We start from the raw sequence: 27,902 nt of genomic DNA on the forward strand, positions 1-27,902 counted from the left end.
GACTGGGTCCCAGACTATTTCTCACAATGTTTGAAAAATACAGGGAGAATAGTCTGGCTGTGCCAGGCAAGACGTCGTCCTCCTGTTGGGGACGCTAGAGCCCTATAATGGTAGGCGTGACTAAACCACAGATTAAAAAACTAATTTCTCGTTATCTGCGCTTTGCCAATTTCTTGTATTTTGTCAAATCGTCTCAAAATATTATTCAAATTTACATAATAATGCTATTTAAGACTTTTTTGTCCTGTTGTACGCACTTTAAGCTTCTTGCAGTTAGCCCGCGCACCATAGTTTGGACACATCTGAATCACTGACCAGTCATAAAGAAAGACAGTGTAATGAAGCCATCTAGTGGTCATAAAAATACTTAGTTATTTGACGGCGATTGTCGTCTACTACTGACACTCTACTCTAGCCTGGTACATCTACATTAGACTCACCGCTGTTCCATCTATATTCTCAAAGTGTCTGAAAAACACAGGGAGAACAGTCTGGCCGTGCCAGACAAACTCTACTTTGTTTTAACAGTTAATTGGATAGGACGTCGCTGTCAATGGTACTAAAACATTCACTCATTCACTTCCAACCCTAAGGGTTGAACCCTTCCAGTTAAAATTGATTGGACGTCTATCGCCGTCAACAGGAGTGAATGAGTAAAAAAAAAAAAAGTTTCATGCCGAATTAACATTTTCCATTTAAAATTAAATACACGACATTCTTATTCAAAATATATGATTGGTGTATTATTATTATTATTATTATTATTATACTATTGGTGTAATTTAAAAAAATCTTAATATTTATGGATGATGACGCATTCAAAATGACTTATTTCAAATTGCGAAGTAGTCATACACGGACGCCTCCCTCAGTGTGTGTGACATGATCTTGACTCCTGAGTCCTGACTGACTAGTTTAACTAGGCAAGTTCGCATTGAGAAGCCTTAGGAGACGGTCCTGCTTTGCTTCACTCCTTATCGACTGCAATTGCACTCACAAAACATTAACGAAAGATTGAATTGAATTACTTCACCGAACCGAGATGGATGTAAGGAGTTTGGCACCAGTTCTTCTCCTTTTGTTCGCTTTTACGACGGTTTTGGCCCAAACAGCCGCACCTGGCGTAGGTAAGAACAAACTGCTTCCCCTTAAAATGTTCATATGTTTTGCTAACTAGCAAGAAGCGTTTGCTTGTATAAATAATTAGTTTGGCGCCAGAATACTCTTCAATGACCATAGAAGAAGAAATTGTATATTTATTTTGAGTCGTTTGCTAGTTTTGGGCGTCGTTTTTGTCGAAAGACACCAAATGTTAACCATTAAACTCGCGCTGTTATTGTTCATCACTTTTTCTAAACAAAACTTCTCATTTTCTATTCCTTATTTTGATTCCCCTTTTTTGTTACTAAAGAACATACTACTGGTATTGTGTTGTATGTAGCGTCAAATCGAAAAGTTCGCGCTGTTATTGTTCATCAGTTTTTCTAAACAAAACTTCTCATTTTCTATTCCTTATTTTGATTCCCCTTTTATGTTACTAAATAACATACTACTGGTATTGTGTTATATGTAGCGTCAAATCGAAAAGTTATTTTGTATTCTTGATGTGCACGTATGTGGAAAAAAAGATGCTTTACACTTTGAAATAATGCAATCTTATTGGGGGGCTTCCCACTGTTGGCTTATTATGTGTCACTGAAAACAACCTAAGTCATTTCTTCACGCTCTGACTCCATGGAGAAGTTTCCATTGGGATGAGCAGGACCTAACAAACACCCCAAAGGCCTCATTTAGTTCTCCCAACAGTAGCAAGTAAGGAAGTGCAAATACCCTGTAACTTTTTAAAGGCTTAACATTTGTGCTTTCACACAACGTAGATCACTACTTACACCTTAACCCTTTTTTTTTTTTTTTTTTTAAATATACTGTATTTTATACTTAAACGTAGAGTTTTACAGTACTTTTCTAACTTCGAGGTACTCAAAGCACCTTGACACTATTTCCTCATTCACCTACTGATGGCACAGTATCAGGAACTATGTTTGGTTCAGTATCTTGCTCAAGAAATAGTCGTCAAGGCGGGGGAATCAAACCCACAACCTCTGGGCTGGGGAATCACTACCGCTAAGCCATGCTACCCAAGTATCTCAAATGACAACACAATGTTTATTTATTGTGACACTTGTCTTGATACAGCTTGCGAGACCAAGAACGGGACCAGCTGTGAGGAATGTCTAAACAACGTGACGGTAAGCAATCCTGAAGAAAGCCTTTGTTTTATTTGCTGTGTTTGTGTAATCAAAGTTGAACGAGGCCAAAAAAAAAACTTTTCTCCTTGCACCTGTTCGACCGGTTTGAGCACTGACTGATCTCATTCTTTCCTGCAAGCTTCCCCCTCCTTTATCCTTGATCTGTTAAAGGGAACCTTTGACTTAAAGACTTGTAGGCTCTAATAAGCCACAATTGTTCTCTTTTACTAAAATATGTTATTAGAAACCCATAAAATATTGCCAGTGGTTTAAAAATCTATATTATTAAGTACATGTTTTGACTTACGGAGGGGGCCATGTTTTAAGCGCGCAATGGAGGCTCGGGGTGATGACGTAATTGGTCACTGTCATGCGACTAATACTACCGGGTAACTGCAATTCCTTCTACGCGGCGACCCTTATTTGATACTACTACGTTAAAGTATTTTCTTAAGGCATCTTTAGTATTTTCTGTCTGTATGCATATAAACAAACCAAGCTGAAAGCGCATGGAACTACTTTGGGTTTCAAATTTGCCTCCTGGAGGACATTTCGCCGGTATAGTACATTTTAGAAGAAGTTTTTTTTTTCCTACTCTCGTCTCGTCTCATCCTGTCTTTCCTGTTCATTTGCTTTTGCTGCTCGTTTTGTGAAATATCAACAGTGCTGTCATGCTCATTAATGTTCCTCCTGGGTTCAAATTGAAAGGGTTGAACAGATTACATGTTTATGTCGCTAGAGTCTTATTCTGGAAGCCTGGTAGTGTAACCCAGTGACGTCACTGCCCTGCGATGTCATCAGCAATGGCGACCTATCAGTGGATCCTTTTAAAATCCTCAGTAGTCAGAAATTGTTCCAATTTACATAATTTGCTGACGTTGACGCCGGTAGATTTCTATTCTGTTTGAACTGGCAGTGAACGATCATGTTGGAGAGAATTTAATAGTCTTTTTCCCCCCGCAGTGTTTATGGTGTATCAAAACCAAGACGTGTGTGTCGTATCCAGTGAGAACCATCCTGCCACCACACTCGCTTTGTCCGCTCAACGACGCTCGCTGGGGCTTGTGTTGGAGTAAGACGATACATTCATAAAAGCTACACACACACTCACTGGTCACAACATCTTTTTTGCGGGCCATGTCTTAGTTATGCTTTTATGCCTGCCAGCCAATGTAATTATACTGCATAATGGCCTCATCTTATTTGATATACAGTACTGTATAAAAAACAACTTGAATGATACCCAGGGCTCCTGACTAATTTTTTACTTGGAGCACTGTGGTACCTAACCTGAAATTTCACTGTGACAAGTAAAAAAAAAATGGAAACGATCTCACAAATATTCACATTTCCACTAATTTTCCCTATTCTACTGATAATAAAGTACTTTAGCAGCTCATTCGTGCTTAAGCGTAAATCATCAAAAATATCAAGAATAATATGCCGTAATTTCCCGAATATAACGCGCACTTTTTTTCCCCCAAAATCAACTTGTAAAATCATGGTGCGCATTATAAACGGGTACATGGATGTAGACAGAAATTATATATATATATATTTTACATAAACCATTTTTTTTTTTTTAATTGACACGGCCACGTTGTGTTGAAGAAACGTATGCGGCGATCCGTTGCCGACCATTACGGTACCTGACGTCACCATTTCGTTTCGGTAATACTTCACTCTGATCGGCCGAATGATTTTGTCTGTGTTAAATTCTGCTTTTTTCACTCTTCATAAAGCACAGAATGTAGTTTCTTGAACTCATTGGAGTCAACATTTATTGCAGCTCCGCAACTCGGACCATTGTGTCCGTCAACTAATCCAAATAACAATAGTTCCTATTGTTACTGTCTGTCTGTCTACGTGTCTGTTTTATCTTGTCTTGGGAAAAAAAACTAGAATACATCGAGTGCCGTGTTCAACGTTTTATTTCTTGCTTTCAATGAACTTAAATGCCGACAGTCCGGCTATACTGCGGCGCTCTTTTGTCTAGCCTCAGCGGCCCTCTGGCTCATAGACAATCACAACGTAGATATGACAATACAACAGCATGGATCCACCAGTGCCACAACGTAGAACAACATAACATAGAATACCAATATGTCACAGTGTCGACAGCGATGAGCTCTCTCGGATTTCCGATTTACGTTCTCTTTTTCATTTTACCGTATCAATCCATGGAAGAAAATTTTTTTCATCATGATGAAACGAGCAAGTTATATACAGCAGCCTTTAAAAGAAAAGTTACAACTGTTTGTTTTCTCCTAGACTCTGGTAAATTGGAGAAGTTGTCAAATCATATTATTACCGTAAATATTGTCAGTTTATGGTAATGTTTTGAACTACCAATATGCTATGCTTGTGCTGTGTTTCACCAGTCAGTAAAATGACAGGTCTGTATCTGTACACGAGCTCTGTTTTCTTGTATTCTTCTATTTATTGGTGCTAAAATTAGGGTGCGCGTTATAAACGGGTACAATACTTTTCCCTAGAATTTACAAGTAAATTTGGGGTGCGCATTATCCACGGGTGCGCCTTTTATTCGGGGAAATTACGGTGATTTGGCAAAACTGGTTGTGCGGGTATGATTAAATAAAAAAATAACTTGTAATTTTAGGGGCAGAATGCCTCCATTTAGGAGCGCACTGGCGACCTCATACCTGTTTTGGTAACCCTTTTCGGGACAATGGCTTTAACTCTTTGTAGAGCAAGTGACTCTTTTTGGTAATTAAAAAACATAATAATAATACTGTACAGGTAGTCCCCGGTTTACGAACGAGTTCCGTTCCTGTGCTGGCGCTGTAACCCGGATTTCCGCGTATATTGGAATTAATCCTTTAAAATACCTCTAAAGACACTCCAAATTTAAAAAAAAAACAAAAAAAAAACAATCAAAACACATGTATTATACATCATTGTACTGTCCTCGCCAAGAGGTTGGCGTTAAGCTCCGAAATCATGTCAGACATCCGTGTGCTCGCTTTATTCAGCTGCTCATGACATCAACACAAGCAGAATGAAACTGAAATAAAATGAAATTAAATCACTCTTACTCTCAATAACAGCAATTCAAATTTGCGTTTACGAGTAGCTGCTGATAGAGCAAGAACAAACAATTAGCATGTATCAGCTAGCGTCCGCATATCATCAAAAACAACCGCATAAACTCGCTCCAAGTATTCGACATCAATTGAAAACACACAATAAACAGTCCAAAAGGGGTTATATACAGTCATCACTTCTGGAAAGCGTCACTCACATTCAACAAATGTGCGCGCAGGCTGTCACCACTTCACTCGGCTGCGCTCTTCCTCATAGGTGCGTGTGTGGGATGGGCGGTGTGTAAATGTGCTATAAACTGCTCTACGCTCTATGCTTCCTGTGCCAAAATAAAGGCATGCCTCACAAAACAAAAGTCAGTATTAAAAAAAAAAAGACAGACGTCGTAAAGTCGAAATCACGCAAGTCGGGTACCTCGTAACCCGGGGGCTACCTGTTTATATATATGGCGGAAAACCCAGAAAAGACTGAAAAAGCAGTTTCTGCACTTGCACCCCTCTTTAAAATAAACTGCTGTATTTTAAGCCAAATGAACTGTTGTGTTTGATAGAACAATATGTCTATATGCTGCAATAGCAGATTCATGGCGCATTAAGCCCCCGAACTATTTTAAATTTGTCCGTTTTACCCTGGAAACATTTGTAAATTATTACACTGTTAATAAAAAGTAAATAATCAAATTAAAATGAATAAAACAAGAAATAAACACTGGTTATGGCCACAAGTAAATTCTAAAGTTTTTTCTAATTAATTTATTTTTACCCCACAGTATTAGACAGTATTAGTACTCATTGCATGGCGTTAATGGCGATAGTTGTCCAATTCATTAAAACCCTGAAGACTGGCTGTGAATGCTCATGTTTCAGTGCCAGTTACGGTGCTAGATTTCCTATCGATTTAAACGGGGAGAGGCGAATTACCATTCGTTCCCAGTCAAAACGGATTGGATGTCTATGCCGTCAATGGCAGCCAGTGAGTTAAAGGAGTGACCTGTATGGTTAAAAAAAATAATTAAATACCTATTTTTGAAATCAAAAGCCATTAAAAATCATTCTGTTAGACTATTTTATTTATTTTGAAAGTGAGATTAGCAACAGAATATGCTTGCAACATCTTAACCTTTTCTAAACTGATGACAATGTGAATTTATCCATTTTTTGCTGGAAACTAAGTTGATGCAAAAAGAAAATTGCTTTCACGGACCAAACAGAATTGCATGGTAGGTTTCAGCTAGCCCCCCGGGCCTTGAGTTGACATGTGTAATTTACATAAAACTAATGCGATCCAAAAAGTGTTCTATTGAGTGCAGCGAATATTGTTGAGGGAAATCTTTAGCCCAGGCCAACAGTATTTATTTGTTCTGCTCGGCCCTTTGAGAGCAATTCTGGGTATTGTGAGTGGAAATGAGTTCGAACTCTGATTAATTGGCCAACAGACTTGATCGGACAATATTATCAGCCCTTTGAAATCGGCAAGTTGTTTTTAAATTCACTATTCTCTTCCACATAGTGAACTTCCAGAGTTTGATCATTACTCTTGCGGTGCTGGGTGGCGTCATCATCATCGCCTTTCTGATCTGTCTCTTCTGCTGCTGCAAGTGTGAAAATATTGGGTAAGTCTGGTAACCGAGCTTAGAGGAAAATAACATCAACTTTATATTATTCATCGCATCACATGCATAATGTCATTGTGACCTTTTACACATCAGCATTCCTGTCACATGAAGTGATTCAGTTGACATTTTTTAAGACGTTGTTTCACATCTGCACAGGTTGTCAGCAGATCTTTAAAATCTCTTACTTTGGCTTTTTCAGAATAAAGGCTTTAAATATCCCTTTAAAAAGTATCCTCTGTACAAAGAGGCAAAGACCAACGTTGCTGTATTTTCTTTGAAAACTTGTGTTCAGTGTTTGACGATGTAATTGGGAAAAAATTTGGGCTTTCTCACTGCCAGATCGTCAAGTTTCTTGGCCAAGATGGAGCGACAGGTTAACAAGTCGATGAACAAACAGGAGACGAGGTGACAATAACTCTTTTTAAATGATTTCCTTTTTTTAAGACACAATTTCCCCTTTAGTAGCATGTGTGTTGACATCTGCTGAGCATATTATAATCAGAGGTGGGTAGGGTAGCCAAATATTTTACTTAAATAAGAGTAGTGTTACTTCAACAATAATATTACTGAAGTAGTCATCCAAAAATTTACTCAAGTATTCGGTGAAAGGAATATTCAAGTAATAAGTAACTGCTTACATTGTCATTTTTCCCCCCCAGACAATGCTATATTTTTTTCTCAGCACGTCATTTATATGAACTTTTATTATTATACTGCACCATAACCTATTCCGTGACCATGTTAGTCCAGAAAACTGAGAACAATCATCAAATTCAGACTAAAAAATCTACCGAAATGAAACATCACCTGCCCAAAGAGCATGATTGCATACTGGTGGAGAAAACATACAGTGGGGCAAATAAGTATTTAGTCAACCATTAATTGTGCAAGTTCTCCCACTTGAAAATATTAGAGAGGCCTGTAATTGTCAACATGGGTAAACCTCAACCATGAGAGACAGATTGTGAAAAAAAAAAAACAGAAAATCACATTGTTTGATTTTTAAAGAATTTATTTGAAATCATGGTGGAAAATAAGTATTTGGTCTATACCAAAAGTTCGTCTCAATACTTTGTTATGTACCCTTTGTTGGCAATAACGGAGGCCAAACATTTTCTGTAACTCTTCACAAGCTTTTCACACACTGTTGCTGGTGTTTTGGCCCATTTCTCCATCTTCTCTAGAGCAGTGGTGTTTTGGGGCTGTCGTTGGGCAACATGGACTTTCAACTCCCTCCACAGATTTTCTATTGGGTTGAGATCTGGAGACTGGCTAGGCCACTCCAGGACCTTGAAATGCTTCTTACGAAGCCATTCCTTTGCTGCCCCTGCTGTGTGTTTGGGATCATTGTCTTGCTGAAAGACCCAGCCACGTTTCATCTTCAATGCCCTTGCTGATAGGAGATTTTCACTCAAAATCTCTCGATACATGCCCCCATTCATTCTTTCCTTTACACAGATCAGTCTTCCTGTTCCCTTTGCAGAAAAACAGCCCCAAAGCATGATGTTTCCACCCCCATGCTTCACAGTGGGTATGGTGATCTTCGGATGCAATTCAGTATTCTTTCTCCTCCAAACGCGAGAACCTGTTTTTCTACCAAAAAGTTCTGTTTTGGTTTCATCTGACCATAACTCATTCTCCCAGTCCTCTTCTGGATCATCCAAATGCTCTCTGGGCCTGGACGTGTACTTTCTTCAGCAGGAGAACACGTCTGGCAGTGCAGGATTTGAGTCCCTGGCGGCGCATTGTGTTACTGATAGTAGCCTTTGTTACTGTGGTCCCAGCTCTCTTTAGGTCATTCACTAGGTCCCCCTGTGTGGTTCTGGGATTTTTGCTCACCGTTCTTGTTATCATTTTGACGCCACAGGGTGAGATCTTGCATGGAGCCCCAGATCGAGGGGTATTATCAGTGGTCTTGTATGTCTTCCATTTTCTAATAATTGCTCCCACAGTTGATTTCTTTGCACCAAGCGTTTTACCAATTGCAGATTCAGTCTTCCCAGCCCAGTGTAGGTCTACAATTTTGTTTCTGGTGTCCTTCGACAGCTCTTTGGTCTTGGCCATAGTGCAGTTTGGACTGTGACTGACTGAGGTTGTGGACAGGTGTCTTTTATACCGATAATGAGTTAAAACAGGTGCCATTAACACAGGTAACAAGTGGAGCCTATAATAAATTCTTTAAAAATCAAACAATGTGATTTTGTGTCCCCCCCCAAGGCATTCTGTTTCTCATGGTTGAGGTTTACCCATGTTGACAATTACAGGCCTCTCTAATCTTTTCAAGTAGGAGAACTTGCACAATTGGTGGTTTACTAAATACTTATCTGCCCCACTGTAAATATGGTCTTAGTGGTGTTCCTGGCTGGCCATGATCAATTGTTTGTCATCGTCTAGTGTGTACACTTCACAATCATTGTCAACCTTTCACTTCTTTCTGGTCATTATTTGTCGTTACTTGACATATTGTAAAAAAAGGTATGTTTTTTTTTTTTTTGTCTTTGTAGGCGGGCTGAAATGAAACAGAGACATGATGATATTAGAAGGAAATATGGTGAGGCCAACTGTTGATTTTTTTTTTTTTTTTCTAATCCAAAATGGTATTGGAGTAGATAGTTTCAAGTTCTACAGGTTTATTGGAATTTCCCTTAAATGTCCTAACTTTTCCTCACGTTTCCTGCCAGGCTTGAATGGACCAAATCCTTATTCCCGATTCGGATGAGAGGACTGACGACTGTGGGACTTAACTTGGCAAATGTCTTTTTATTTATGAAGCAATCCGTTCATGTAAACTGCCATTTAATGATTATGAAGTCGATGCCTCTGATGTCATAAGCCGATGAACAGGAATGTTGTTTAAGGAGCTAAGTGGCTGTAAAATATCAATACCAATCAAATATTTTTAGCAGCTGCTGGGTTTAGAATTGTAGTATTAGGAACCTATTTTATTGCACTTTTTTCATCTTTTTTTTTTGTTTTTGTTTAATTTCATAGTTCCTGGTGAATGTGTGTCAGTCACACATTTTTTTTTTTTTTTTAATATTTAATAGTTTCATAGTGTGTATCATTCAGGTGTACTGTTGATATTAAAAGACTAAAAGTGACACCTTCCATGCTTTGATTGTTTTTTTCTGTGTTTTTTTTTTCTCAATTCCTGTCACTTTTAGGTGAGATTCCACCTGAACCTCTAACATTTCTTTTGTCTTTAAAGCTTGTTGTACTAAAATACCAAAATACAAAAATATAAAGTGTTTAACAGATTTAATACTAGAAAGATTGATTGAGAAACAATCATTAGCCAAAGGAACCCATGCAGCTATGGGTGTGTGGACCATTAAGAAATTGTGGTAGCAAAAGTCCCTGACCCCTAAATTATCACGATACTTTGTATCCCAATAGGTTATCGATACGCTGCCGCTAGACATTTGCCGATTACCGATTTCAAGATATACGGTGGTATGAAAACGTCAAGGTTTCAAAACCGCAAAAATTTTCCATCATACCGTTCTGACGGTATTGGCTATTTTTTTGATGTCCCAAAAATGCATGGAGAAATCCCTCGCTTGCAGCTGCCAGGCCCAACCCTCCCCGACCGGTTGTTGCTCAGTGTCAGTGAGACATCTGTGCTACTTGATGGCTGGAGGAGGTGAAACTCCTGAACTTTTTCTCCCATCGAATAAAACGAAATCGCTAGAATGGTTACAGAGGGCCAACCGAAATTTAAAACGTTTGCGAAGGGTGTCTACTGAGGAGGCAATACCTCCAATATGATTTCGCATTTATACAAAATTAAAGCACAGTAAGCACTAATGAACAATTCCCACCAGCTACGAGAGTTAACTCCAGCGTGTTTAGTGTGTCTAGCGGTAGTGTGTCTATTGGTGGTAAAACGTGTTTTTTTAAATTTTTTTTTAGGCCTGTCAAAATTATCGCGTTAACGGGCGGTAATTAAATTTATTAAATTAATCACGTTAAATTATTTGACGCAATTAAAGCACATGCCCCACTCAAACAGACTAAAATGACAGTACAGTGTAATGTCCGCTTGTTACTTGTTTTTTTATGTTTGGCGCCCTCTTCTGGCGTATGGGTCCAACTGATTTTATGGGTTAGTACCATCAGTGAGCATGGTGTAATTATTGACATCAACAATGGCGAGCTACTAGTTTATTTTTTGATTGAAAATTTTACAAATTTTAATAAAACGAAAACATTAAGAGGGGTTCAATATAAAACTTCTATAACTTGTACTAACATTTATCTTTTAAGAACTACGAGTCTTTCTATCCATGGATCGCTTTAAGAGAATGTTAATAATGTTGATGCCATCTTGATTTATTGTTATAATAAACAAATACAGTACTTATGTACCGTATGTTGAATGTATATATCCGTCTTGTGTCTTATCTTTCCATTCCAACAATAATTTACAGCAAATATGGCATATTTTATAGATGGTTTGAATTGCGATTAATTACAATTAATTTTTAAGCTGTGATTAACTCGATTCAAAATTTTAATCGTTTGACAGCCCTAGTTTTTTTCTCTCTCTGGCAACTGTCTGTGTTGACAAAGAGTGTGTGCGTGTAATGTAAGCATACGAGTCATACACACGTGCTTTTTATGGAAAATAAGTCAGTGAATTTTGTTCTGATGGTAATAATGTTTGGCTGTGGGTTTAAGCTCACCTAAAGGACTGCATTTATTTAAATTTAATTTTGAATGTTATTTCTTTTCACTTAACATGATACCTATGTTCCAATTTGCTGATATGTTTTGAAAAATAAAAATACTGTTTAATGGATTTTTTTTTTTTTTAAACCGGTATCTCAAAGTAACACATTTTAGAGCTGTAATTGCAATACCGTGATATTTTTAGCGGTCGGCAGGACGGCGCGTCCCTCGTTGCTATGGTGTTGCTATGGCCATAACTCAAAAACTACGCGGTCAATTATTTTATTTTTTTTTTTTTAATGTGACTTTTTGAGACAGCGAATGATGCATTTAATACGATTCAACTGAGTAAACACTTATGAGCGAAATCCGAAAAGCTCTTCAGTTGCCCTTTAAGGTTATATCAGAATATCATACCTGCATATCCCTAGATGTTGCCAAGAATTGTTATATCAAACCAAAGTGTTGCTACCAAAATTTAGTTTGTTTTCCACAAGAATGATGTTGTTCATTTGCCCTTCCCAGTTGAAATGAATTGGACATCTAGAGCCGTAAATGGCACTCAAACATAAGCATGAAGGAATTGGGCATCAATCCCCGTCAATGGCACTCAGACATGAGTAGAATGAATTGGACGTCTGGCGTCGTCAACGGCACTCAAACGTGAGCATGAATGAATTGGACGTTTAGTGCCTCAATGGCAGCTATTAGGTGAATTCCTGGAAGACATCCTTGATCAGGTTTCCAGTGCGCGCGACCGAGGATTTTGAGGGTGATTGCGCGCTACCGACTCCGCGCTCCCGCGACGGCTGTCACGTGTCCTCCAGCATCCAATCATCTCATTGCGCGCTCCCATCAGCGGAGGAGGAGACAACGAGGACAGGAGGCGGGAGTAAGATAAAAAGAAATTACCTGAACAGTTATACGCCGTTTTTTTTATTTTTTTTTATTTTGGGAAGTCTCCCTGCAAAATCGAAACACAAAATTCTGCAGACATGTCAGAGGAAAAGCCAAAGGTGAGGTTTCACGTTATTTAAAAAAAAAAAAAGTGATGACTTGCCGAAGCGTTATTGTGCCTTGGGAAAATGGCCTGGTTTTTGCACGCTTCTCTCAATTGGCGCAGTGTTTGTTTCGCAAATGAATGAGACCCCCCTCTTCCATATCAATTATTGAATCCGTCAAAGTTCTTGAGCGGTCTACTCCCGATCTGGGTCTAAGGAACCACAAAATGATATCCGTTTATTCATGTTTATGTATTATCTATTATTGCGTCTTAGTACAAACAGCACCACACGGTTTGCGCAAATGCCGCAAAACGTCGCGGCCACAATGGGTACGGCTAGCAGACGCCACCAAATGAACTACGTATTAAACGCAACTGAGTCGTAATGGTGTGCTTTGTATTCTCCGCGATGCGTTTTGCAGCATATTCTGAATCTATGAGCCTTCTACCGAGGTAAACCGGCATCCACATAGCGTCGTATGGAAGCTCTCATGCTAACGTGAGCTACTCGTAGCCTGAGGCCTCGCATTAATAGTGTGTGATATTTTATAATGGCCATGAATGAGTTTTCCTCACCTTTACCTTTTAACGCTTATATCGGTCGGTTTCCATGCCACATTGGTCATACTTATGCTGTTTTACGCGTTCACACTGAAGCGTCAAAGGTGAACAGGTGCACCTCTACAGAACCCTGTGAAAAATTGAGAATGTGGTGAAGTTATCGGACCTGTTGCACCCCCTTAGTGAATTGTATTTAAAAAAATATTCATATATACTTATATAAATTGGACACTTTCTACTCATTTGCTGCCATTGACGGCGACTGACATCCAATCCATTTCAATTAGATTGGACGTCGGTGACTGTCGGACCCAATGTGAGTACCGGCAAGATCAAGATGCGAGTGGCGCATGCGTAGAACATCCACAAGCTAACCGCGCATGCGTTGATTTGCGGCCTTTTTACGACAGTTTGGGGATGTGATTTGTATCAGAGATTTTTTTTTTTAAACAACGTTTATTAATACGTGCTAGCAACACTAATACTAATAATAATAACTGTATTTTGAGTTGTTTTGAGGGAATATTAAATGTACGCTGCTATATAACAGGGTGACCAAACGGCCTCTTTTGCCCGGACATGTCCCCTTTTTACATCCTGTCCACGGCGTCCGGTGTTTTTTTTTTTTTTTTTTTTTTTTTTTTTTTTTTGATTCGTCAAATTGTCCGGTTTTCATAATTTTTCACGAGACAAATTGGCGTGTGTTGTAATTGACTTACGCTTTGCAGAGTTCTAAAGTACTGTGCTGCATGTGACGTGTTCACAGAGAGCCTGCCCAGTTTTTAAGAATTTTATTCAGATCAATAGGTATACAGTGATCACTCCTTTTTCATGGTTAGTGAGGACCAGAACCCGCCGCGATAACTGCAAAAGTGCTAAGTTACGCCCCCCAAAAAAGTGTTTTTTTTTTTTTTTTTTTTTTTTTTGTGTGTGTTTAATGTAATTATTCAGATTTAGCATAGGAAAAAGATGCATATAAGACAAGTATTTCACTTTTTTTCCCCAAAGTATAGTTAAAAAAAACAACTTATGTATATATATTTATATTTTAATAAATGGTTTTTAAGCACTTGAAATGTCATAATTATGATGTTTTAAATATGTTACTGTCCCACCGAATTTATAAACAAGAATAAAATAGAAAAATGATTGTCTTTATTAAATGCTTCATTAAGTGAGTCCACTCAAATCCACTCAAGCTGCTCACTTACACAATTGAGTTGCCACAGGAACTGTTTAACAAGTTAATCAATGATTGACGTATGCGGCACTTTGAAGCTTTGGCTTCCAAGCATCTGTGGGAAGATCATAATTTAAACGCGTCGCATCATTGCGCTGCCTATGATTGTAAACTTTTAGAGCAATATTTGATTTTTGCCTTGGCTACAGGTTCTCGCTAATAGGGTAGTTGTCAGTAAGCTAAGCCGCACTAGGCATTCTGGGAAATGTCCAGTAGTTTTGAACTGCTGCGTCAGTTTATTTCTGTTATTGTTTGCGTGCAATCTAGAACATTGAATAAAGTTATTGAGTAGAAATAACAATTTGTCATCCATTGTTTTGATAGTAATTTCTAAAAATGTTTAGTTGTCACATAGCCTACTGCGTGTGTGTATTGACTGGACTAAACTTCCATGGGTCTGCATTATATTCATAAAATATTTAGCTATTAGTTTTCAACTTCTGTCCAATGATGACGTTGCGTTGCTGACTTATTATATGGAGGTAGATTTCTGTCTTTATTATTCAATCCAAAGGGGAAAAAAAATCTAAGAAAAACTGAAATTTCCTATCTAGACGGAGGTCGGAGGAGGCACACATTTAAATATATTAAAGTGACAAGGCATCTTTGAGTGTATTTCGAGTAAAATTGAGGTCTCTAAGAGTGTCCTTTTTTTTTTTTTTTTTGGAAATCAAAATATGGTCACCCTACTATATAAGCTGTACACTGACTACTAGGGCTGCAGCTATCGAATATTTTAGTAATCGAGTAATCGACTGAAAATTCTATCGATTAATCGAGTAATCTGATAAAACATTTTTTTTTCGGTAAAGAGCAATTATAAATATACATGAGGAAAAACAGGCATTCAATCGAATATTGAACCATTTTCAGTCAATGTCTTTATTTTCGATGTACATTGTTGAAAACAGCCAACAATTGTATCTCAGATGTGACTACGAAAAAAAAATTCACTGCTTTCACTCAAAAAACTTCTAGATCTTAACAAAAAAAAAAACATATTTCTTATCTAAAAATGTAATTACGCTTGATAACACACATCACTTGAAAGCTATATGCTTTTCCCACGTGTTTCAATATAATTTCCATTTGTGTCAAGCTATTTTTAAGTTCTAGTTAAGTTTTAAGTTAGTCTAAACTGATAGGATTTTGAGTTATTGCAGTGTTCAAAATAAATGTATGATACCTGCTGTATTGGAGCACATTAGGGACCAGTGCTACTTGGTGTTTTATTCAGCAATGACTACTGAGCCAAAACTGACAGTTAGCTTTATTATGTTTTAATTTTACACCCTCATCACTCTACAGCGCTGTTTTTACAGATTATATAAAACCTGTATGTAAGACACGTTAGCCACGCATCGACAGTGGTCATAATCAATAGAAACCTAGCCCTCCGAAGAGCTAAAGTTACATGACCGAGTGACAGTAACGTTGTATTTATTAGCGATGAAAAGTGTACTGGTTAAAGATGGCGGCTGTTTACTAACGCTGCCCAGACGCGGCCGAGTCTGTCATTTCGCATCTAGTCCTAAATGCATGCGATATCTATGAGACGCATCGGACAGTACCTGCTACCAAACTAGCATCATGCGGGCGTAGTTTTTAGCAACGTCGGCGTAGTTTGTGGCGGCTGTCGGCTGCAGTAAATTTTTTGTTTTGTTTTTTTGTATTGAGTCTTTCCTCTACGCACGGGACGTCAGTGTGTTGTCCCGCATTAAAAGTAGTCCGGGCAAAACGTGATGCTTAGAGCTGGTAAAATTAGACGATTCCTCGAGGTGAATAAAATTACTCTATCAGTTTTTAAACTTGAGTTACTCGAGTTGCTCGAGTATTCGTTTCAGCTCTACTGACTACTTTTACTTGTGTAAGAGTCATATCTTCAGTGTGGTCCCATTAAAAAATATACATAAATCCCTGTGGAAATGTGAGGGACGTACTCAATTGTTTATATTATTTGAAAACGTATTCATAATCTAATACATGCAAGCACAATTTAATAGAGTCACATTCTAGTTGTATTTTGTTCATTTTGATTATTATAGATTAGTCAAAATTTTCTTTCATCTATTGTTCAGGATGAAAGAACAATAGATAGGTGATTTAATTACCTGACATGTTTCGGCGAACCCTTCCGCCTCCATCAAAGGGTCACTGGTGTTGGTGTGATGCGTCTATCTGCTGATGGATGAAGGCATGACTCACCTTTCAGATTGACAGGCGAGTCACGGCCTCTCCTGACCATTCACTCTTCCAGGATGCTGGTCCAGGTGCAAATCATGCAATAAATCATACATCGGGGAGACAGACAAACAAGGGCAATAAAAGAACAAGCACAACAAGAACATCACAAATCAGCCATCACCGATCGCTGCAAAAGGGAAAACCTCATCATGGACTGGGAAAAGGCCAGAGTCATCCGTACCGAAGAAAACAAACATCAGCGCTGAATCAGGGAGGCCATTGAGATTCACAAGCTGGGCCCGAGGACAATCAACAGGGACAAGGGGGCGTACATGCTCTCTATGACCTGGACCAGCATCCTGGAAGAGTAAATGGTCAGCAGCATCTTCATCCATCAGCTGATAAAGACGCGTCACACCAACACCAGTGACCCTTTGACGAAGGCGGAAGTGTTCGCCGAAACATTTCAGGTAATTAAATCACCTACTATTGTCTGGGATAAAATAAAATTTTGACTAATAGATTCACATCCTGCCGGTACTCATATTGGGTTGCGACAGTAACAACTGAGTAGTTTACTAGGGTGTATTGAGTGAGCATGGATTAACTCAAAATGTCCACCTCACCTCGGACGTGCACAGGAGGGCGTCAAGACCGAGAACGACCACATCAACCTGAAAGTGGCGGGGCAGGACGGCTCGGTGGTCCAGTTCAAAATCAAAAGACACACACCCCTCAATAAACTCATGAAGGCGTACTGCGAACGACAGGTGAGATTCACTCTTTTTCTAAATGGTCAGAATTCAGACTGGGACAAAAGAACAAACGATTGCTTCAAACAAACATTTTTAAAAATCCTCAATTCTTATTTAAAGGGCAGATGAATAGTTCAATTCTTGAGCGTTTTACTCTGTTCAATTGTATTGAATGTAGGGCTGCAGCTATAGAATATTTTAGTAATCGACTGAAAATTCTATCGATTAATCGAGTAATCGGATAAAACATATATTTTTAGGTGAAGAGCAATTATAAATATACATGAGAAAACAAGACATTTCATCTAATATTTAACCATTTTCAGTCAATCAATGTCTTTATTTACGATGTACATGGTTGAAGACAGCTAACAGTTGCATCTCCGATGTAACTAGAATTGGAAAAAAAAAGACTAATTCACTGCTTTCACTCAAAAAACTTTTAGATCTTATTTAAAAAATAGACTATATTAGGGGTACATGATATCCATTTTTTGAAACTGATACCGATATCGATAACTTCTTGCTCCTCAAAGCCAATATCGATAACCGATAATATATAATTTTTTGAATGTATAGTCACCCAAGTTTTTGAACACCTGGAGGTTAAAAAAAAAAAAAAAATAGTGGTGGATTCAACATAGATTTTTGCCTTTGACCTCACCAGATTTTTCATAGTGACATGAACATCATTATGAACAAAACAAAGACAAGAATAGTCGTGACTTCAAATAAAGTGCCAATATTTATTTATTCAAATAAATATAATTTGAGTCAATCACAATCACTTAGTCAATATAATTGAAGATGCGTTTCCTGAATAATGAGCACTGAACTAAAACATAAACCCAACAGGTACTGTGCTTTGTCATCAAATAAAAATATTTGGTTCTACAGGAGAGGAGACTGTTGTGGTCTTGGTCCATGGAACAACTTTCTTAACCTGGGAGACAGGTTAGGACAGCAAGCCTATCAATAACCAAAAGGCCCCTCAATAACTTACTAACTTATAACTAACACTGTAAAATGCAAAAATTATATAGACCCTACTCACATGACGTCACAACCACGCCTCCGCGCCATATTGTCCGTCAGCTCATCGGGTTTAAGCATTACCGCTACGTAAATTCCTCCTATTATGGCGTGTTTTTCTGCTCGTTAACATTAATAATCAAAATGGTGAAGGCGTGTGTGGCGGATGGTTGCAATAACATAGAAGATAGACGGAGAGACTTGAAGTTCTACCGTATTCTGAGAGACCCGGAGAGGAGAGCGAGATGGACTGCTGCAATTCGACGAGAAAACTGGGCACCAAACGATCACTACAGATTATGTAGTAGTCCTTTTATATCTGATGCATTTAATATATATTTAGAGGGTTTTGGGCTGACAACCACAATAAGGATCATTGCGAGGCTAATCGTCGACAACATACAGTTTCAAATTCAAGATGCTTATTTCTTCCACCATCATTATTTTTTGAATAATATTTAGCTGGTACCAAGTGAAAGAAGTTAAACAGGTGTGTCCAAACCTTTTGCAAAGGGGGCCAGATTTGGTGTGCTAAAAATGCGGGGGGCTACCTTGGCTGATTGACATAGAACAATATATTTAAACAATTTTTAGCAAGCCCTTCTGTGTGTCACATTTGCTTTATAATTTTTTTAATTCATAATTTCAACAATCTCGTCTTTGTGGCGTTCTCTTTCGACACTCGGGCTCATGCGAAATACTGCTGCTGTGAAATTAAACTAGCTTCAAGTTGCTATTAATTTCTCGCTGCGTATCTTTCCTGTAATGCTGTCGTACATGTCAGCGTGTCTTGTTTGGTAATATTGCGTCACATCGAACTCTTTGAAAACAGCGACTGTCTCTTTGCAAATGAGGCAGACACAGTTGTTGCGTGTTTTATTGAAGAAATAGTCCAAAAACCACCTATCCTTGAGGCGTCGGCCATCGCAGTCAACTTTTTTTTTATTGATTGTCGCCATTTTAGAAAATTGAAAGTAAAGGGTCACACGGGGTAATGTTGCTTAGACTGCTGCTCTTAAAGTTTTTCAAACTTTCGTGAGAATAGGCTGATTTTGTGTGGACAAGATAGTTGTAGATATCAGGGTAGCAGATGTCAGGCAGAGAGGGCGAAGACAGCGGGTCGAAAAATATCGATTTTAGGCATCAAATATGGATCTGGCGAATGGATAGACTGAAGCTTTTCCACATAACGCCTTTTATGCAACGCATCCAATGAGTTTACAGCGTCTGAAAGCACCGGGGCTTCCATGAATTGCACTATAAATTGCACGACAAATTGAAACCATTGAGAATGCAGATAAACACTGATGGACAATATGGCGGCCGGATACAGCCACACGTCATTCTGTGACGTTGGTGAGTAGGATCTATAGTAAGGTTCATCACTCATTCCTCATAACAAAAATATGGTAGAGCAAAAAGGATTAGTGGCTTTCCTTATAATAATCAATATCAATCTTTAAAACACCTTCGAAGCGATTGTCATCTTTTCAGTGGCTTATTAAGATGTGTTTCTCGCAAGCCGTGCGGCACACTTGAGCGTGACGTCACAGAAAGGGAGCGCTTGATTTACAAACGCACACATCCCAATCCACCGAAATCGTGCCAAAAATATTACAGTACATGTACTGACTGCCCAAAACGGTGCGTTTCACTTCTGCACTGCCTGACAGCCATCTAAAAATGAATGCACTTCCATAAACCACAAGGCTTGGTCTTTTCTTGCTTTTTTGGGAAGACACTTGTCTTAATATTGTGAAAGTACAACAAAAAATAGACATATTCAATACTCAATATACAACAAACTGAACAATACATTTATATACACAACTATTATATGTAAAGCATAGCACACTAGCTTGAGCTACTAGCCTTAAGAACTGGCTGGCTTCTATAACACAACTTATGAAGTTCTGTACATATGACCCTTCACCACAGAAGTACACATTTATTGCACATCCATATGTTATAGTAAACATGAAATACTTACAGACATATATTTCCGAGGCGGAACGCATTCACGATTGTCAATGCTACCGCTAGACACCGCACTGTGTAAGTGAATGAGCTTGTGAGCAAAACAAAAAATAGATGCAGCAAATTATTCTGACCGGCAGGTGGCAGCAATGCCCTGCAAATGGTCAACTGATTTCCCATACTGGTGTGTGGCGCAGCACAGTACATACAGTATTATCGGTCCTATTAATAATGTTATTGGATTTATTGGGATGACGCCATAATTCCTATTATCGGACCGATAATTATTGGACCAATAATTATCGTGCACCAGTAGACTATATATATATTTCTTACCTAAAAATGCCATTACGCTTGATAACACAAATCACTTAAAAGTTATGTGTTTTCCCACGTGTTTAAATTGAATTTCTATTTGTGTCAAGCTATTTTTAAGTGCTAGTTAAGTTTTAAGTTAGTCTAAACTGTACGTCCTGATAGGATTTTGAGTTTTTGCATTGTTCAAAACAAATGTATGATACAGGCTGTATTGGAGCACATTAGGGACCAGTGCTACTTTTTGTATGTGTGTCCAAAGAATTGATACTGAATCGTATCTTCTTGAAATTGGCGATTTACACCCGTATTGTGATTTAGAACTTGACGACTAAATTGATTTTTCCAAAAATTAACAAAACGTTTCGAAATGATTTCACTCATAGGCTGCCCTTGATAGTGGAAAAACGTTAATCAACGTCACTAGCAGTGAAAGAGTTAACCTAGGGGAATTATGTCACTGGAGCTATGCAATGTAATTCTGTTGATCTAAACAAATGCTCACTCACAGTTCAATTGTGCTTGGGTACCTTGGTCTCGTTCATACAGGGTCTTTCAATAAGGCAGATCAGGTTCAGGTTCGATGGGCAGCCAATCAATGAGAATGATACGCCTTCGCAGGTAAGGAAGCATCTCACGCTTTGGCTTATTGACGGTTTGTCAATTCCGTGATTTCTAAAGTTGAATAAAAGAAAAATGTCATAGGACATAGTCATGGACATACATCAGACTAGTTTTGGCTGAGTTTGCAATTTTGATACATATATATACACAGTGAAGTGCTGCAAAGATTAATCGATGAACTGGAGTAATTTGATTAGAAAAAAGATTCAAAATAAATTTTGCTGCTTTGAGTATTCGTTCAATTAAAGTGGCGTTGTAATGATTTGTTTTGAAAGTGTTTGTATTTAGTTTTGATTTGGGTCGAGCCACTTCCCCCGAGTGGCGACAGTGAATATAATTAACTAATTGCACAATGCTGAATCCAGCTGCTCCCTGTTAAGATCAACATAAGCAAGTTTTTGTTTGAGCAAATGTTTTTAAAAGGTGACAGTCTGAACATGAAAAATCACTGGTTTACACCATTTGAAAATGATTCCAAAAAAAAGACAAAAAAAATCTTATTACTGACACCACATGCATGACGAAAAGAGATTTAAAAAAAATTTTTTTTAATAGAGTGTAATGCTTACAGTTAGCACCTTAGCGGTTGTACGTCCGGTGAACATTTTAAAACAAAAGCATGTCATGTTCAACATGGAAATAAAGATTTCTGGAGTTAATCTCACATACTTCAAATTCTACACTAAGAACAGCTTTAAAATGACACCCATTATGAAAAATCTGATTGGCAATGAATAATTTGGCTTCAAATTTGTGAACGTGCACTTTGCAGGACAAGATGACAGTCATTTTCAATCAACAATTTTGACAAAAATGGCATTGGGTTTCTCACCTATTTCATATTCTGCACTTAGCTAGCTTTCAAATGAATCGTTTTGCATTGTGTGTGTTTTTTCTAATTATTATTTTTTTTTAATATGTTTTTATTTACGAATAATAATTTATTGCATTTGAATGGGTGATTTATCACAATGCATTACTACTACTATTACTACATTAGTGGTTGAATTAGTTTTTAAAAATTGACAATAACATCACATAACGGCAATAATTTATGAAGGACAATGTCATGAGCATTCATGAAAGCTTATTACAAATGTCATTAAGTGTCCTCAGGCAAATTTTGTCACTAACTCATATACAGTGGGGCAAATAAGTATTTAGTCAACCACCAATTGTGCAAGTTCTCCTACTTGAAAAGATTAGAGAGGGCTATAATTGTCAACATGGGTAAACCTCAACCATGAGAGACAGAATGTGGAAAAAAATCCCCAGAAAATCACATTGTTTGATTTTTAAAGAATTTATTTCTGAAATAGAGTGGAAAATAAGTATTTGGTCACCTACAAACAAGCAAGATTTCTGGCTGTCAAAGAGGTCTAACTTCTTCTAACGAGGTCTAGCGAGGCTCCCCTCGTTACCTGTGTTATTGGTACCTTTTTTAACTCGTTATCAGTATAAAAGACACCTGCCCACAACCTCAGTCAGTCACACTCCAAACTCCACTATGGCCAAGACCAAAGAGCTGTCGACAAAATTGTAGACCTTCACTAGGCTGGGAAGACTGAATCTGCGATAGGTAAATCGCTTGGTGTAAAGAAATCAACTGTGGGAGCAATTATTAGAAAATGGAAGACATACAAGACCACTGATCATCTCCCTCGATCTGGGGCTCCATGCAAGATCTCACCCCGTGGCGTCAAAATGATAACAAGAACGGTGAGCAAAAATCCCAGAACCACACGGGAGGACCTAGTGAATGACCTACAGAGAGCTAGGACCACATTATCAAAGGCTACTATCAGTAACACAATGCGCCGCCAGGGACTCAAATCCTGCACTGCCAGACGTGTCCCCCTGCTGAAGAAAGTACATGTCCAGGCCCGTCTGCGGTTCGCTAGAGAGCATTTGGATGATCCAGAAGAGGAGTGGGAGAATGTGTTATGGTCAGATGAAACCAAAATAGAACTTTTTGGTAGAAACACAGGTTCTCTTGTTTGGAGGAAAGAGAATACTGAAATGCACCATACCCACTGTGAAGCATTGGGGTGGAAACATCATGCTTTGGGGCTGTTTTTCTGCAAAGGGACCAGGACGACTGATCTGTATAAAGGAAAGAATGAATGGGGCCATGTATCTACAGATTTTGAGTGAAAATCTCCTTCCATCAGCAAGGGCATTGAAGATGAGACGTGGCTGGGTCTTTCAGCATGACAATGATCCCAAACACACAGCAGGAGCAACAAAGGAATGGCTTCGTAAGAAGCATTTCAAGGTCCTGGCGTGGCCTAGCCAGTCTCCAGCTCTCAACCCCATAGAAAATCTGTGGAGGGAGTTGAAAGTCCGTGTTGCCCAACGACAGCCCCAAAATGTCACTGCTCTAGAGGAGATCTGCATGGAGGAATGGGCCAAAATACCAGCAACAGTGTGTGAAAACCTTGTGAAGAGTTACAGAAAACAACTGTCCTCTGTTATTGCCAACATGAACTTTTGGTATTAACCAAAAACTTATTTTCCACCTTGATTTGCAAATAAATTCTTTAAAAATCAAACAATGTGATTTTCAGTTTTTTTCCCCCACATTCTTTCTCTCATGGTTGAGGTTTACCCATGTTGACAAATACAGGCCTCTCTAATATTTTCAAGTGGGAGAACACAATTAGTGGTTGACTAAATACTTATTTGCCCCACTGTATGTCCAGTCCGGATCTTTTGCATCCATTCAAAACTAAGATAATCTTGTTTTTGACTACAGCTGGAGATGGAAGACGAAGACACCATAGATGTTTTCCAGCAGCAAACGGGTGGCTGCTGCTAAACCCCCTTCAAGCCTGTTGACTGCCACCCTCAATCCAAAGCCCTCCGACATCAACGCCCTTCTCCTTTGCTCCTCTCAGCTATTATTATTGTTATTATTATTATTATTATTGCTATTGTTCATTTCAGCGATGTCCTTTGTGATGTGATTTTTTTTTTTTTTTTCATTTTTTGAAGGAGGGAGGTAGCCGTTATCTGACACTTTCTGGGCAACCAACAAAACCGTCGCCAGTGAGCCGTGATGGAACTAGTTAGTTTTTAGGGTGGCACGCTTGAGCTTGCAGCCCCCTACAATTTGTTTTGCTTTTAGCTGCTTTTGAAAACGGCTTTATCCTTGTTTTATTCTGAACTCACTGTGTACAGACGTATCAGAATGGATGTAAGTACCACAATTCCAAAATGACCAAACGAGGCGTTCATAGGGAGTCTGTACTTTTCGCTTCCTCACTTCCACTTTTATTTCTGCATGTCCTGAAGGGAGGAAAATTTGTTTCTGTACCACCAAGTATTTATTCACACAGTAAGTGGAGGACATGGGCGGATAGTATATAGTGAACACTTCACTGGTTTTGTTATTTTCTTTCTTGCGTGTATGTAAATGGCGGATGAGTAAGAACACTGCGTGTAAACTTAACAGTAGTTGACAGCGTATTGGGTTTTCTCATCAGATATTAGAAGCTTCAGGTTAATTCAGACATGCTATGTAATCAGAGCGAAATTACATGCAAGTTATAACCTTGAAAATATAAATCCTTTTTAAGACTGCAATGATGTCCAACCCTTTTAATGTAAATGTACCCTTTATTTTTAGAGATAGATTGCCCTTTGTGTATTTTTGTGCATTCTATACATCTAAAATGGAAACTACTGTATTGCTTCTACTCAGTCATCATTCCCCCCGCCACTCTGTTAAAATGACAGCACACTTGTTCCCACCCAAAAAACAAATTCCCACATTTGAGCTCAATTAGCTAAAAAATCCTTTACAATGGGCCTAGGTCTTTTGTCATGTTATGTTTCTCTACTGATTTGTACATTATTTGTGGTCTTTTACTACTGTATACAATAAATATAGTTTGGTACTCAGATTCATTGGTTATTTATTGCTGTACGATTAATTATCCTGTAAAGTGAGATGTCATTATAAATAATGTCAATATATTTTCCTTGCAATCAAAGTTGGAAGAGACCAGCTTAATACAATTCTTTAAAAGATTTCTGAAGGTAAGAAAGTGCTGCACTATCATACAGACATGCTGGATTGTAAACACGTAGAAAAATAAAAGCATTGATATTTAACACACATAATACTAAAATTTCTTAACTGACATTCCACGATTTGCAACGTTTTATGATTTTACAACTTTTTTTCTTGATAAATTGAGTTTTTTGATTGAATAACCTGCTTTTTCCAACATGCCCATCTGGAACGTAAGCACACGTCTGTTGTAACAAAAAAGGCTATCAAAAATAAAAAACAACGCAGGAATACAAGTACAGTGATCCCTCGCTACTTTGTGCGTCAAACTTCGCACCCTTGGTCAATGGCGGATTATTATTTTTTTTTTTTTCAATTAAAAAAAAAATACAGATGAGCTGTCCCGAGCCGATCGTGTAGTCTCACTTTGCCTCCCTCACTCTCCCTGCTCTGTTGCTCAGGCAGTGCACTGGAGTTGCTTATTAAAGTTAACGATGATTGACAGACGTTAACGTTTGATCTTGCCACAGATGCCTGGAACCCGAAGCTTCAAAGCGCCGCATGCATCAATCATTGTTTAAATTGTTAAATGGTTGCTGTGGCAACTCATTGTGTGGGATTGAGCAGTTTGAGCTGATTTGAGTGGACTCACTCAATGAAGCATTCAATAAAGACAAGACTTTTTATACTTTATTCCTGTATAAAATAATTCAGTGGACAGTAACATGTTTAAAACTTATAATTATTACATTTGAAGTGCGTAAAAAACATTTATTAAAATATATATTAGGGCTAAATGATATTGGAAAAACATTGCGACTTTTGGGGGTTAGCTATATATACTGCAATAATTAAACTAGAGAAATTTTAACAAGATGACTTGGATAGCTCTGTTTGGGAAGACTTTGGTTGACTCACCATGTTTTTGTATTAGTATATTGGATTCAGTATTTTATTAGATTGTTTCCCCCTTGTTTTTCTCATTTATCCATGTATCCTCTATTTTTTTCTTTATGTTCTTTAACAATCTATCACATTCTTCATGATAACATATATCTCCATTATCTTAGTTTATGTTTTTTTTATTTTTGTATTTTATATTTAAGGTGCTTCAATTTAAAAAGATTCACGCGTTAAAAAAGAATACAATAATAATCGCACATCCTGCGATCGGACTATTGCACATGCACACATCGCGATGGCGATATTCAAACGTTATATTGTGCAGGCCTAATGTATATGTAATATATATATGATTTCTTTGTGTTCTAGCTTTCTGCTAATTATTTTTACCTATTAGTATTTTTGTTTCAAATATTCTACACTTAATTATTTTTTACTGTTTTTAGTCTTTGTTTTTTAAACGATTGTACAGCCACCTTGAGTGCCAGAATAGCACCTTCAAAGTATTATTATTATTAGGGCTGTCAAATCATTAACATTTTTAATCGAGTTAATCACAGCTTAAAAATTAATTGTAATTAATCGCAATTCAAACCATCTATAAAATATGCCATATTTTTCTGTAAATTATTGTTGGAATGGAAAGATAAGACACAAGACGGATATATACATTCAACATACTTTACGTAAGTATTGTATTTGTTTATTATAACAATAAATCAACAAGATGGCATTAACATTAACACTCTGTTAAAGCGATCCATGGATAGAAAGACTTGTAATGTGACTTGTGTAAAGGATAAATGTCAGTACAAGTTAGAGAAATTTTATACTAAAACTAGACATTACGTCATTTTCAAAGTATCGGAATTGGGCAAAAAATATCGGCCATGCCTTTTTAAAAAAAAATATATATATATTTTTTAATTAAATTGTTTTCTAATTGTATTTAACGTTACAGACATAATATGTTACACTCATCCAGAGTCTTTAGCTTAGGCTTAAGGTAGGGTTATCAAATTTATCCCGATAACGGCGGTAAATAATAATAAAAAAAAAAAGTATCACGTTAAAATATTTAACGCAATTAATGCATGCACTGCACGACCCACTCACGCATTGTCGCGCTCAATCTGTAATGGCGCCGTTTTACCTATATAGAGAGATAAAAGGCAGCGTAACATGAGTAGAGTGAATTTTGGCAGCCTTTGGAGCCTTTTTTTAATTGGCTAAAGCCTTACAATCCCTCTCCCTATGATTTGAAATATCATGGGAAGCAATGTGGGGAAGCAAGGTAACAATTTATCTTTTTCTTAACACCTTATGTTATTTCCCAACACAGGGAAGATATATCAATTGGTAGCACTACGCACAGTCATGGTTCCACTTTCCATCATGCATTTGGGCATGGCTACAGTATCATTTACTGAAAGCTCAACAAATACACTAGATGGCAATATTTAGTCACGATATACAAAGTCACAAGTCTTTCTATCCGTGGATCCCTCTCACAGAAAGAATGTTAATAATGTAAATGCCATCTTGAGGATTTATTGTCATAATAAACAAATACAGTACTTATGTACTGTATGTTGAATGTATATAGTCGTCTGAGTTTTATTCATTTTTTCTTAATGCATTGCCAAGATGTATATGATCGGGAAAAATTATCGGGAATAATTGGAATTGAATCAA

At 37.8% G+C, this 27,902-nt stretch overlaps 3 protein-coding genes across 6 annotated transcripts in view; 2 read left to right on the forward strand and 1 right to left on the reverse strand.

Moving 5' to 3' along the window:
- Positions 1-13,500, reverse strand: part of LOC130930887 (plastin-1) — a 38,033-nt gene extending 24,533 nt beyond the window's left edge. For 2 of the 3 annotated variants that reach the window (XM_057859159.1, XM_057859157.1), the window contains exons 1-2: positions 13,378-13,500; positions 13,178-13,292 (exon numbers count right to left, since the gene is read on the reverse strand). The gene's annotated coding sequence lies outside the window, so the exon portion shown is untranslated. The remainder of the gene's footprint in view (positions 1-13,177; positions 13,293-13,377) is intronic. The other variant, XM_057859158.1, reaches the window with a different exon arrangement.
- Positions 851-10,035, forward strand: LOC130930888 (pituitary tumor-transforming gene 1 protein-interacting protein-like). The gene is made up of 7 exons (XM_057859160.1): positions 851-1,127; positions 2,197-2,249; positions 3,213-3,321; positions 6,822-6,924; positions 7,267-7,332; positions 9,432-9,478; positions 9,609-10,035. Exons 1-7 carry the CDS (start codon positions 1,043-1,045, stop codon positions 9,644-9,646), a joined length of 501 nt encoding a protein of 166 aa, XP_057715143.1. The 5' UTR covers positions 851-1,042; the 3' UTR covers positions 9,647-10,035.
- On the forward strand, positions 12,451-25,192 carry LOC130930889 (small ubiquitin-related modifier 3). Of its 2 annotated transcripts, XM_057859161.1 has the most exons (4): positions 12,451-12,614; positions 17,228-17,356; positions 21,215-21,286; positions 24,045-25,192. In XM_057859161.1, exons 1-4 carry the CDS (start codon positions 12,594-12,596, stop codon positions 24,105-24,107), a joined length of 285 nt encoding a protein of 94 aa, XP_057715144.1. In that variant the 5' UTR covers positions 12,451-12,593; the 3' UTR covers positions 24,108-25,192. The 2 variants fall into 2 exon arrangements, with proteins under 2 accessions (XP_057715144.1, XP_057715146.1); XM_057859163.1 differs by lacking the exon at positions 21,215-21,286.
- Positions 25,193-27,902: the final 2,710 nt, after the last annotated feature.

Source organism: Corythoichthys intestinalis, chromosome 15 (genome assembly GCF_030265065.1).
Source record: "Corythoichthys intestinalis isolate RoL2023-P3 chromosome 15, ASM3026506v1, whole genome shotgun sequence".
Classification (NCBI taxonomy): domain Eukaryota; kingdom Metazoa; phylum Chordata; class Actinopteri; order Syngnathiformes; family Syngnathidae; genus Corythoichthys; species Corythoichthys intestinalis.

Bases quoted from the DNA above. Each gene is read 5' to 3' on its own strand.
- LOC130930888 (XM_057859160.1), top strand. From the start codon at position 1,043: ATGGATGTAAGGAGTTTGGCACCAGTTCTTCTCCTTTTGTTCGCTTTT. The intron at 1,128-2,196 runs GTAAGAACAAAC...GTCTTGATACAG, and splicing joins AACAGCCGCACCTGGCGTAG to CTTGCGAGACCAAGAACGGG. The intron at 6,925-7,266 runs GTAAGTCTGGTA...TCTCACTGCCAG, and splicing joins TGCAAGTGTGAAAATATTGG to ATCGTCAAGTTTCTTGGCCA.
- LOC130930889 (XM_057859161.1), top strand. From the start codon at position 12,594: ATGTCAGAGGAAAAGCCAAAG. The intron at 12,615-17,227 runs GTGAGGTTTCAC...GGACGTGCACAG, and splicing joins TGTCAGAGGAAAAGCCAAAG to GAGGGCGTCAAGACCGAGAA. The intron at 17,357-21,214 runs GTGAGATTCACT...TCGTTCATACAG, and splicing joins AGGCGTACTGCGAACGACAG to GGTCTTTCAATAAGGCAGAT.